The sequence below is a fragment of the Leuciscus leuciscus genome (genome assembly GCF_965113295.1).
Source record: "Leuciscus leuciscus genome assembly, chromosome: 1".
NCBI classification, from domain to species: domain Eukaryota; kingdom Metazoa; phylum Chordata; class Actinopteri; order Cypriniformes; family Leuciscidae; genus Leuciscus; species Leuciscus leuciscus.
In genome coordinates, this window is record NC_138725.1 from 77,642,843 (window position 1) to 77,656,967 (window position 14,125).

Below are 14,125 nucleotides of genomic sequence, written 5' to 3' on the forward strand. Positions count from 1 at the left end.
ATATTTCAAGTCAAACATGTCATACCATGAGGAGAGTATGTCCATTTCTATATCAAACATCTATAAAGATTTTAATATTTATTTAATTCGTGACAATATACATAACTTAATGTTTAGTATGGATGCACCGATATGAAAATTTTGGCCGATACCGATAACCGATGATTCTTTATCTTTGAAAGCCGATAACCGATATATTGGCCGATAAATCTAAATCCAAATTTTTATATAATTTTTGAGAGTCTGATTACAAAAACAAAAGTTTCACCATTAAAATCCATGACCCAAACACACAATTATAATAATGTTCTCATTATAATTTTATGTAGCCGATATTACAGACTTTACTGTATTTTCCTTTTTTGAAGTGATTTCAATCATATTTCAAGCAATTCAAAACCATCATGTTGAACAGTGCGCATCTGAAGTGTCTCAGCTGAAGGAAATAATACATTATTTATCGGCTTTAATATATCGGACAAATAGTCTTATCGGACCGATAACGATAACATAAAAAATGTACCGATATCGGCCGATACCGATATATTGGCTGATATATCGGTGCATCCCTAATATTTTATAACAGTTTTGCTTTATTTTTCAAACTTCTCTTTTGATTCATACAGTGTCTTTGAGAACTTACAATTAATAGTCAATATGTTCTTCCAAATGATAAAAATAGTGGATTAAACTGGTTTTCAAAGGTTGTTACTGACTGAGGAATGTTAGATTATAATGTTATTATCATGAGTTGAAGCTTTGTAAGGTTTGATGATCTCTGCCCTTGTCTAGCAGGTTTAGTTTTGGTGAATCTCGATCCCTGGACGTGGTTTTCCGTGTCTTTGTTCCTCACTGTGTTTTTCTCCTCCAGGCGGAGGCGCACAGGAGGCTCGTCTCCTCTGATGATAGTGACTTTGAGGCTCGCTTCAACAGCTGGAACCTGGGGGTAAAGTTGGAGGATTTTTCAAATATTTCCCCCTTTTATCCACCCATTCCTTTAAAATTCAGTTTTCACCACGTATTTTCATATATGAGCGACCATTTCATGTGAACTGACTGTCATGGAGACTCACTGATCATTTTAGCATTGATGACAATGGAAACACAAATTTGCCTAATGGTGTGAAACAATGCTAATTCATCACTGCACTTCAACGTGCGATTTCATCAAAAGACCTGGCCAGTTTAACAAGGTGCTGTGTCATGCCATGCGCATTTAAATGAGGCCGTTGGCATTCTTTGCAGTGCACACATGCTTATTACAGGATCTTCACCAAAATCAGCACTATATTGGTCCCCATACCATTATCCTTGCACTATTGAAAATGGGCATTAAGTGAATTTTTAGCTTGTAACAACAGCAGTAATTCATCAACTGATGATGAAAGAATGTAGAAGAGTTTCAGGTTCACTTTCAGCATCTGAACGAGCTGATTCAGGGATCTGGATCTCAGTCTCAGTAAAGTACATCCTTCACAACTTACCACTCACAAACAAGCTAGATATCATGCATGCCAGTTTTGTGGGTGCATTTGCAGTGTTGCCTGATGTGCATAATTCATGTACTTACCGTAGTATTAACAGTAAATTATGCATAATTACATACATCTAACCCTCAACCAAACCCTAATCCTACCCTAACCCTATAGTAAGTACATGTAGTTAATTAATATTACTAAGTACTTGTATATATATAATTTAACTGTAACATTGACACCTTAAAATAAAGTGTAACCAGAGGAAAAAAAACAAAACAAACACAGATAGGTTACATTGGTGTATGTCACTTTTTATTATTACATTCAGAAATAATGTAAAAATTGACAAATAAAACAAAACGTTTACGAGCAATTATAAATCGCCTCATTCCACGACAAATCCTATAAATTCATTACCGTATTTAGAAAAGGAATGAAAAATATAAGTATAAAACTACCGTAAATTATTGTTTGTCATTCATTATAAACAGCATTTATTATAAATGTAATGCATCAAGTCTAAATACATTTATTAAAAGCTAAACTGAAACTGCCTGCATGTGGGAAATACGCTATATGAATAATCTTTGGCTCTCACGTACCTCTCTCTTTCAGCATGAATCCAAATGTTTTGTGTGCTTGTGTTTTGGAATGGTGTTTATAGCTTGAAAATATTGATTGCCTAGACTTTCAGTGGATAGACAAAAAAATAGGAGATAATGTAATTGATATCTATATAGCAGGTTTTCCCTGCGGTATCAAAATTGGTATTGAATATCGGTATTTTTAAAGTCCCCCCAATAATTGTATCCATTAAAACGTCAAAATTTCACACCAAAATGACATAAATTTCTTCATCCCTTTAAATATCTTGAATGTAACTCGACACCCTAGCCTCAATTTAGTATGCGTGGTTCTATGAATATGCAAATGAACCCCGCCTCCACTCACTCACTCACTCAGAGATCCACTCGTCGACGATCACACGTTGATCTGATTGGTTACAAGGTAGTTTATGACGTCAGAAACACCAGCGATTTCAAACCGTGTTTTTGAGACTGTCTTTGGTTCACTGCTTACACATGATTACACAATTTACACATGGTTTGTCATAAAGCACATTAAAAACACCACATACTAGACATATAAACAACATTTAAAAGCTTGATTTTCACAACAGGGGGACTTTAAGGTATCTTATCAAAATTAGAAATTGCATTATCGTGACAACACACAATTTTGTACAGTATATATTCCAGAAAACGTCACTATCAGTGGCCGTAGTTCATTTTTAGCGCATCCTGAGTTTGAGTTCTTAGTTAAACCTTAAAATTAAAGAAAAAAGAGAAAGCACAGCATTGCTTGCCATGGATGACTTACACCATGTGGGAGGAAAAATGTGCTGCAGCGATTGCTCAACACGTTGGCATGCTGAGTTCTTGGGTTCAAAGCGTTTGAAGCTTTATAGGACTGTGTTGGCCTCCAGATTTCCTCAATAGCCACTTCTGACTTCCCAGCAAATTGCGAAACCTTGTTTCATCAGAAAGTTTATGCAGGAAAAAACAAGAGTCTGAACTCTGCTGTTATCAGAGAGTGTAGTGTTGAGATAAGTATATGTGCACTAGTGGCTCCGGGCCCCTGTTTTCTGTGGGCGCTGATGCTGGGCTAATCGACATCTGCATCGTGTGTGTGGACGTGAAGCGTAGCACTGGAAACCGATGCGATAACACACTCCTGCCGTCCAGTGCTGTGACCTGAAGATTCAGAAACAGTTCAGGGCCCGTATTTATCAAGCCTCTGAGAATTACTCACAAGAACACTGCCTTAAAGGTGCATTGTGGAATATTTAGGAGGATCTGTTCAATATCATATACATATCTATGTTTTCAGTGGTGTATAAAGATCTTACATAGTGAACCGTTGTGTTTTTATTACCTTAGAATGAGCCGTTTCTATCTACACACACACACATGTTTCTACAGAGGCCCTGAACGGACAAACGCGTTTCATCACTATGTTGTTCTTCGTGTAAAGAAGCTATAGCTAAAGTCAGCGAATAAAACACTGACACAATGATGAACAGGTAACAATAATAATCACAATAACAAATCCGTTTACTGAATAATTAAGTAAACCTAATTTCTTAATTTATCTTTGTAAAGAAACTTCATTGCTGAACTGGCTACTCTCTGCTGTCTCAGACGACGACATCACTTCCTGTCGGCCACCGTAACTTCTGTTGAGTGCAGTTCACAACCTCACCACTAGATGGCGCTAAACATCACACACTGCACATTTAAGAGTAAAAAAATTATTGGGTCAAAGCTGCGCTTAAAAGTGAGTTATCAAGCATCTCAGTCGTAATTTAACTAAATCTTGAGTGTCAGAGATGATTCACAACACTTTGCTGTGCCACAAACGGGATTTTGGATGACGACATATCGGCATGGACCAATCACTGAATAGATTCTCCTCAGTGCATCACAAGCCCCTACTGGCAACTCCTACACTTTGACCCAAACATGGGTTGAAACAACCCAGCATTTGTGTGTAACCACTTGAGAGACCTCTCGAGCTGTCTTAAATAACCAAGAGTGATTCTTTGCTTTAAGAAATTTGATAACTTGCTTTTGTTCTTAAGTTTGAAAGCAGGAGTAAGTTTCATGAATGCTCAGCACTTAAGACTTAAAACGGCACTTTGAGAAGCTTGATAAATACGGGCCCAGAGCCACATCACACCCATGCTGCGTTTGAGCTCTTATTGAATACTTTTTACTGGGTAACTTAACATTCATAAAGTAGCAGTGTGTAAATTCTGTTGCTGCTAATCTCACCAAAATGGAATTGCAAAACAAGAACTGTTTGCAAATGGTTTACCAGACACTTCCCCAATGTTTGGTTGAGCCAGAACACACCATCACACTCTTCTTAAGTCAACCTACGGCTTACTTATAGTTGACTTTTCACACTATGTGTGGATTTTTGGCACAACACACTTTTGAAACTTAACACCCAATCCTCTTTATGCATAGTGTGAAACATTGTTTGTTGGGTCATATATACAGTGTATATATATATATATATATATATATATATATATATACCAACAAACATATATTTGCTCTGCTTGAGGCCCCTAATAGGCACCGGCCCCTGGTTGAGAACCACTGTTTTAGACCTCATTGACAAGCATTAGCATAATTGCTGTGAAATACTATTCATTTTAATTATTTGTTATGCTTGTATATTACATCTGTCCATTTCTCCAAACACGTGAATGAAGTAGGCTTTTCCCAACAGCCATTTTACTAGCCTTGGCTTTCTAACCAGTGGAATCTCATTTACTTACCTATATTTAAGCTTCTTAAATATAAGACTGAGACTCGAACCCTTCCCATTATAAAATGACCTTAAAAAGTGGGACTTTTAGAGGGGATCTTGATCATTACATTTGAAAATAAATTCTAAGGCAAAAGAACAAGAATGTACAAAATGCCAGTCTTGGGCGCCAATTAACATAAAAATAATTATTAAAATAAAAATAAAACATAAACAAATAGATGTTGGGTTTGAAGTACCAATATTTAAGGGTAGTCAAGGGTAAAGTGTTTGAGGGGGATACAACTTTACCTAAGTATTAATATGAGCCAGATATTTGTAATATTTTTTGATTAAAGTCAAACTATTGGCTTCATTGTGAATTGTGGCTGTCCCAAATCACATTTGATTGATTAATAATGTAAATGTAATTAAATTGTTCGGGCGCCAGGCAAGTCAAAACTTGTCAAGTAAAAAAATTATAAAAAATTAATACATTTCAGTTTCCCGGAAAATAAGTCAAACCACCGATACACAAAATGAATGCCTTCCGATACCCACAATAGTGAAGTGAAATGAAATGTTTCAATCGTGGTCCGTCTCATTATGTGTTAGACGTGTCTTCTACGGTCTCATCGATGAGGACAGACTCCTATAGCTCACAGATTATGGGTTATGGTGACAAAACACAAACTCAGTGTAGGGAAGAAGAGTTTTTAAAAAGAAGGGGAAATGGCCTCACTTCACACAATGCCTCTGTGGGCTCGAGGTCTGATTTCTGTAAACACAGCCAGTGTAGGGAAGAGACTGTACTTAATGACTCTCTTTGAAGTCTTTCCAGATTGTTTATGACAAATAAAAGGAGGTCAGAGGTGGACGGGAGATGTTTGGGACTTACCAAAAGAGGAGGAGAGTAAAGTTGTGTTGTATTGTTTTATTTTTTACAGATAGAAAACCCCAGATATCTGCGTGAGAACCCTGTCCCTCTGTCTCCGGTAAGTGAAACAAACATTGATCTCCACACATTTACTGTTAAATCATTTCAATTAAAGCATGACATGTTCAAGGAAACAGGCAAAATAAAGAACAAACAAAACTATTTCGAGAAATAGAACAAATATAAACAGAAGATACACATTAAGTAATCAGTGCTTTAATCTTAACAGCAGTTGAAAGTAAATCTAAATTATTGGGCCAGCTCAAAGCATACAGCAAGGCACTGACACTGCATTTCTGGCCATTGAAACAAAAAAGAAAAAGAAAAAAATGCTAGATTTCATGCATGTAGTCACTAAAAGCCACTTAATGAAAAACTGATTAGAAAGGATAATCTCTCTCGAGTTCTTCAATCTAATATTTGGTGCTACCAAAACTATAGAACTGTTATTGTTATATTGTTATTGATTTACAAGATTTACAAATATATATATAAATCTAAAAATCCCAATATATATATATATATGGATTTAGATTTATCTGCCAATATATCGGCCATGTTGCACTTTACTCGGCCATGTTGCACTTTACTGTATTTGATTAATGATTAATCATTTTGGTATCGACAGTACTTTTGATTAGGGATGCACCGATATGAAAATTTGGGCCGATACGGATAACTGATAATTCTTTATATTTGAAAGCCGAATTTTCCTTTTTTTTAAGTGATTCCACTCATATTTCAAGCAATTCAAACCCATCATGTTGAACAGTGCGCATCTGAAGTGTCTCAGCTGAAGGAAATAACACATTATTTATCAGCTTTAATATATCGTCCAAATTTTCTTATCGGGCCGATAATGATAACATAAAAAATTTACGTATATCGGCCGATACCGAAATGGTGGCCGATATATCGTGCATCCCTACTTTTGACATCCCAAGTTTTTCTGTATTTGCACATTTTTTGTCTTTGTCTTTTATATTAATAGATTTTCAAGTCGAGTCTTGGTAGAAACAGCACTCTTTGTGACGAGGCCTCCCCAGTGAAAGCCGATAAGGAGGTAGGAACTTGAAGTTCTCTCAAAGTGCTTGTAATGTGCTTTAAATGCCTTCAAACTGGTCCAGTCCCCTATAGTTCAACTAAAAATGAACAATGACAGTCTCATTGCATGGAAAAGAACAGCATAATTCTGCTAAACGTCTTAATTTCTTCACAAAGGCAAGACATCCCTACGGGTTTGGGACGACATGATTAAATGATGACAGGATTTTCACTTAACCAGTGACTTTTTCTTCAGTGCTGCTGTCTTGTTGAGATTTGTCATCCGCCACACTTTTCCACTTCTTGAGTAAATGCTGTATGATGGCTGGTTGCTTTTAATAAACTCAAGAAAGCGATGCTGGATGACAGCTTGCACACACCTTACCAAAGCCAGCCTCTCTGAGTTTCGCTTGTTTAGGGACACCGACTTCTCCTAAGAGCTTTACAAGCCCTGTTTGTGATGACAGTTTCCCGCTGTATGTGGGTTTAAGCTGAAAATCCCATAGAACAAGCTTCTCTTTGATGTCAGTTGACTGGTATTGTTGAATATAGTGAGCGTGACCTGCTGTAATCACATTTCCTCTGGGAAGAGCAGTGCTCAATTAGGTCAACTTCAGTCAAACAGCATCATCAGTGTTCGTCTTCACTAGAATACAGCCGTTTCCAAAACAGCTAAACACTCTTTTGAAACGGCCCTTAAAGGGATAGTTCACCCAAAAATGAAAATTAGCCCATGATTTACTCACCCTCAAGTCATCATAGGTGTATATGACATTCTTCTTTCAGACGAATACAATCGGAGTTATGTTAAAAAATGTCCTGGCTCTTCCAAGCTTTATAATGGCAGTGAATGGCTGTTTCTGTTTTGAAGTCCATAAAAGTGCATCCGTCTGTGATAAAAGTGCATCTATCCATTATAAAAGTGCATCTATCCATGATAAAAGGGGTGGTGGTGGCGCAATGGATAAGACACATGCCTTTGGTGTGAGAGACCCGGGTTCGAATCCACTGTGAGACACCAATGTGTCCCTGAGCAAGACACTTAACCCCTAGTTGCTCCAGAGGCGTGCGACCTCTGACATATATAGCAATTGTAAGTCGCTTTGGATAAAAGCGTCAGCTAAATGAATAAATGTAAATGTAAATAAAAGTGCATCTATCCATCATAAAAGTGCATCTATCCATCATAAAAGTGCATCTATCCATCATAAAAATGCATCTATCCATGATAAAAGTGCATCTATCATCATAAAAGTGCATCTGTTCATCATAAAAGTGCATCCATCCATCATAAAAGTGCATCTATCATCATAAAAGTGCATCTATCCATGATAAAAGTGCATCTATCCATCATAAAAGTGATGAAGTCCTTATGATGGATAGATGCACTTTTATGATTGATAGATACGCTTTTATGATTGATAGATACGCTTTTATGATGGACAGATGCACTTTTATGGACTTCAAAACTGCCATTATAAAGCTTAGACATTTTTTAACATAACTCTGATTGTGTTCGTCTGAAAGAAGAATGTCATACACACCTAGGATGGCTTGAGGGTGAGTAAATCATGGGCTAACTTTCATTTTTGGGTGAACTTTCCCTTTAAGTCTCCAGGGCTGACGTCTGAAAGATAAGGCCACCACATTAACTTTTTTAGCGAAGAGATTCTGAGATTAGCAAAAACATTGTTTTGCTGTAAGCAGAGTAAATTGCGCCGGCGTTGGGCTGTAGAGCGTGGTAATTAATAACAGGTGGCAGCGAGAGGAGCGTTTGAGTTATTGTCTGAAGAAACGTTCCCAGGTAATGGGGTGAAGGGTGAGTCAAACGTACCTCAGGAGCTGCTAGGCTTTGATGAAGGGAAATGGTGCGTGAGTTGCCCTTCGCTGCCCCTGATTGAAATGACTGTAGAGTTGAGGGCAGAGAAAAAACAAAGCTCATTACCGGCACTACTTTTGTTAGGCGTTCTTGGTGTTGTGCCACGCCATTATTGTTTACTCTTTCTTTGCAATCTGAAATGATGGGTTCTATCTTTATTTCTCCAGGACGTTTCCTGAAAACTGTCTGTTGACTCGTTTTGCTATCTTTGATTGTTGTGGTGGGACATATGATTTAAACGTTAGTAAAAACAGCATTGAAGTTAGCGTTTAGAGATTTAGAGCAATCATCTGATGAATCACGGTCTGTGAGTCACTTCAAAACTCTGTTTCTGTGTTTTGTTTGCAGCATCACACAAAAAGATTCTAGTCTTGTGGCATTTTTCCATATGATAAAATATTTTTTGGTAAAAACATACTGTTTGTTGGTGAATATTACTGTTATTATGTTTTAGTGCATTGGTGCTTATAACATCAAACTTCTCTGCATCTATCCATCATAAAAGTGCATCTATCCATCATAAAAGTGCATCTATCCATCATAAAAGTGCATCTATCCATGATGAAAGTGCATCTATCCATGATGAAAGTGCATCTATCCATCATTAAAGTGCATCTATCCATCATAAAAGTGCATCTATCCATCATAAAGTACATCTATCCATCATTAAAGTGCATCTATCCATCATAAAAGTGCATCTATCCATCATAAAAGTGCATCTATCCATGATAAAACTCTATTTTTAGTGCAAGCTAAACCTATTTTAAAGAGTCACAAATGTACATCACAAATTTTGGAAATCCAGCGTTTAGTTGATCCTGATAAGCGTTCATTGTCAGTTGTAAACACGATTTGCTTGCTTTTTCCATGAGGGGGTTTGGCATCATCGCATCTTTGTTTCCAGGACCAGGCACGTCTTGTTGAATTCAACCAATCAGATGACGACTTTGAAACTCCTAAGGTGTGTTTCCAATTGCCATATTCAGACGTTCATCCAGCGGCCCGTGGGTGTGTGACATCTGAGAACAGGATTACCCAGGGTTAACTATTTCAAGTGTGAAAAGCCCTATTCTGTGGTCTATCCTACGTATTTGACAATCACATTAGATTTTTTTGCATTGACACATTTCAGTTGTATTATTTTCCTTCATAGAGCCAAGCCAGTGATGCGATTGAGATGTCATCAGGAAGCTTTCTGGTGAAAAGTCACCCAGATTTTGACTCTCAAAATAGCTGGAATCACAGACTCGACCCGCAGTGTGGCGCTAACACGTAGCAGACGTTTTGTTGAAAACATTCCCTAAGGAAACGCCGGGCAAAAGAAAAGACATAACAGCTGCTCTCGTCTCCTTCGCACCGTCTTCATCTCCTCCTCCTCCTCCTCCCACCCTTCCATCTCTCCTTCTACTCTTCAAAAAGCACTGCGTCTCTGTGAGTTTAACAGGAGTAAAAGCACCAATGTCATTCGCTTCACTGATTCCAGGGAATCTGGAAACCCGGAGGTGTGCGCTCGCCCGCCGCACCCTTTCAGACGAGAGTTTCAGAACGCCACTGATGTAGTTTGACAAACTTTTCTAAAAGCACCAATTGAAGCTTAAAAAAAAAAAAAGAAGAAGAAAAAAAGACAAGAAACGAAAAGAAAAAAGCGCCGCCCACGTTTGCATCTGCGCTGCCGGGATGTGTTTGACTGCGTGGCTTCAATCAGTGCAATCTCCTCCTCTGACAGGTCTCATGTGGTCTCTGAGATTGCACAAGAAGAGTCGTACGCAAAGCGAGAGATGTTTCTCAGGGTTTGAGTGGAAGTAGGGCAGGTGACTGGAGCAAACTGTGTGTTTAGCTCTTAGAAGATCCCTTCCAGCCTCCAGGATAATGCTGTCAGGAGACAAACTTATGCGTTTGGTGTCTATAAATTGTGTCTGGACATTGATTTTATGGTTTATTCATGATCAAATGCACTCATCCGGGGCGTGATCTTCAACAGTCTCAACTGGGGCGTTTCCCCGAAAATTGAATGAGAAAATAAATAAAAAATAAAACAATGTAGTGTCAAATATGACATTAAAAAGTATCTAAATCATTCTTTTTTTTTTTTTTTTCTAAAGTGACATTAAGTATTAAAGTATTACCGCCCTTTGAGTTTTAACACACCCTAAAGCGTTCGGTGGGGGGGGTAACTGAGAATAAAAGGGGAAAAGTCACATGACAGGAGGCAATAGGCGCGTTTCCATTAAAGATTTTTTTCTAAATGTCGACAAAAAACTATTGCGAAATGATGGCGTTTCCATTAACCGATGTTATGCGACTAAAACTTCATTTTTTCGTCTCGCAGTCAGTAAAATCAATCCAAAAACCATGGCGACGGACGTTGGTAGGTTTATGTACTATATCCCGGCCACTGCACTAGCCATTATTATTAATCGAAGGAGATGTATGTGTGTTATCCAAGCATTAATGGTGAGGAACGACCCTTATTATACTTGTGAGCGGCACATATGAGGAGTTTCTGGGTGTTTCTCCCTCATTTCTGCTTCGAGGTCTTGATTGTGGTGGCATTTATTTGAGGTTTAGAATCCATTATTCCTGTAATTCTTTTGTCTTATATGAATTTAATAAAGAACTCTGTCTCGTATTCTGTCCAAACACACCGCGTCATCTACGTCAGGTGACCTGTAAATGCGCAAAAACTGTTTCCATTGCAGTTTTGCCAAAAATGTCTTTTTCGAATTGCCTGAAAAAGCATATACAGCTAATGCTGAGAGATTTTATGATTGTTCTATGTTAAACATATAATAACCTGATCGTGTTTGATCGAGGCGTGCGACTGTTCTCACTCGTCCAATTTTCAGCATAAATTTTTCATCTTGCATCAAAATCCTGTCCATTCATTGTATGCATTTGAAATATATCGAAACTGCGAAACCGTAGCCAATGCGACATCTAGTGTATATATCTATTCCCGCCCGCGCTCTCAGATCATTTGGACGCAGCTGTGTTCAAGAGGTAACAACGATATAAATACTGTTCGTTTTCTCACACAAACCGCTCGTTTCGTGTCTTGGGCCATCAATGTGTACTTACGATGGGGAATTGTTTAATTTGGACGATGGGGAATTGTTTTAATTTGGACTCTGTGCATGCTCTTTGAGGTGGTGACTATAGACCTGCATTATTTGACTGACAGACAAGAACGGTTTGACCTAAAAATATCAAAATTGAAACTACTGCGGAAAAAAAGACACCTACATCTTGGATGCCCTTGAGGTAAGCTAAAACATACCAAAATTTAATTTCAAAGTGAACTATCCCTTTAAGTGTACCTAAAATAAAAAGAGTTTAATATACAGGTTTTTGGCTCTTCATTTTTATTTATTTTATTAATTAACCACTTGTAAACTTATTTCCACTGTTCTTTTTTTATACATATAGGATTTGTATTAAATCTATATTCATTGAGAATCGAATTGGGAATCGAAATCGAATTTAGAATCGAATCGAGAATAGAAATCAAATCGAATTGAGAGCTTGTGAATCGAATTGAGAGCTTGCGAATCGAATTGAGCGCTTGCAAATCGACTTGAGTGCTTGTGAATCGAATTGAGAGCTTGCAAATTTAATTGAGAGCTTGCAAATTTAATTGAGAGCTTGCGAATGGAATTGAGAGCTTGCGAATTGTATTGAGAGCTTGTGAATGGAATTGAGAGCTTGCGAATGAAATTGAGAGCTTGCAAATCGAATTGAGAGCTTGCGAATCGAATTGAGAGTTTGTGAATCGAATTGAGAGCTTGTGAATGGAATTGAGAGCTTGCAAATCGGATTGAGAGCTTGCAAATCGAATTGAGAGCTTGCAAATCGGATTGAGAGCTTGCGAATGGAATTGAGAGTTTGCGAATGGAATTGAGTTTGCGAATGGAATTGAGAGTTTGCGAATGGAATTGAGAGTTTGCGAATCGAATTGAGAGTTTGCGAATCGAATTGAGAGTTTTGCGAATGGAATTGAGAGTTTGCGAATGGAATTGAGAGCTTGCTTGCGAATCGAATTGAGAGTTTGCGAATCGAATTAAGAGTTTGCGAATGGAATTGAGAGTTTGCGAATGGAATTGAGAGTTTGCGAATGGAATTGAGAGTTTGCGAATGGAATTGAGAGTTTGCGAATGGAATTGAGAGTTTGCGAATGGAATTGAGAGTTTGCGAATGGAATTGAGAGTTTGCGAATCGAATTGGAACATCTGAATCGATACCCAGCCCTAGTTTGTGTACGGTATGATTCTGGTCTGAGAAACTACAAATGCATTTACATTGAAGTAATTTAGCAGATATTGTTATTTAGAGCAGTTTGCAAAATGCAAGAATAAGCTTAAAGTGGTTTGGCTCCAAGGGACCGGCTGGAGAGCCAGGTAAAGAGTAGATCTGAAGGGGAACTATGGCTATAGCATTTATGAAGATTCATCACCACAATTTTAGGTGCTACAAGATCTTGTGCTTGTGTAAATGTTCTCGTCAGCCGAACACCCTCAGCTGATGTGCTGTGTATTAGGCACTAGACACTAAACAGCTTTTGTGAATCACAGAAGAAGAAGACTCGAGATCCTCTCTCTGGAGTTGACAAAAGCCTCCTGGGCTGTATTCAGGTTTTTGATGTGTAAATAAATACATTGTTTACGTGGAGCACATGAGATGTCTTCATGATTCGGGCCTGAATATGAAATGACACTACGGTATGTACTAGGGCAGGGCGATATCACAATATAGTTTCACAATATTTTCTTCAATTAATATTTTATGCAGTTACATTACGTTGTGTCTGCACTCAACCCTCGATTTCAGTATATCAATGTACTTTTGATGTCAGTAAAGAACATCTGGCTTTTTAGTGTTTTCATTTAGTTTTTTCTTTATCATGCAATCTCTTCATCAGGAATAATCAGTTTTATCGAATATAGCCAGTATCACACAGCCAATCAGAACAGTGTGTGGGCGGAGTCAGTCAATCAGAACAGCCTGTGGCTGGAGTCATTCAGTGAGAACAGTGTGTGGGCGGAGTCAGCCAATCAGAACAGCGTGTGCTAAACAAATTATCACGATATAATGTTTTCATATCGTTCAGTATCGATAATTATTGATTTTTTTTTTTAAGACAAGTAGAAAAGTTTGAATTTAAACCACTGTTTTTTTACATTATTAAGGCAACCAACCAATTATATTAGTTTTAGCAGTCAAAAACAAAATAAAATGTTAACAAAAATATCTTCTGTATGTCTTATATTAAGATAATAAAAAAGTAAGTGTTAAAGAAACTCTTGAACTTAAATAAAATGTTACTAAATGTGTGCAATGTAAAAGTGTAAACGTAGAACAATCAAGGCAAGCTTTGAGGTAGATCAACATCTGTAATAAGTAGCGCAGTAATGGTTCCTTGATTTCCTTGATTTAAAAAAATTTATAAAAATGTATTAAAAAAAAATGTCCTAC

General features: G+C 37.6%; 1 protein-coding gene across 4 annotated transcripts in view; it reads left to right on the top strand.

Annotated features, from left to right (window-relative positions):
- The window catches only part of cep112 (centrosomal protein 112), a gene marked incomplete at its 3' end in the record, with an annotated part of 200,048 nt that overhangs the window by 20,771 nt on the left and 165,152 nt on the right, over positions 1 to 14,125 (top strand). For all 4 annotated transcript variants that reach the window (XM_082185304.1, XM_082185306.1, XM_082185305.1 and 1 more), the window contains 3 exons: positions 872 to 946; positions 5,744 to 5,791; positions 6,725 to 6,796. In XM_082185304.1, coding sequence (XP_082041430.1) covers positions 872 to 946; positions 5,744 to 5,791; positions 6,725 to 6,796 — 195 coding nt within the window. The remainder of the gene's footprint in view (positions 1 to 871; positions 947 to 5,743; positions 5,792 to 6,724; positions 6,797 to 14,125) is intronic.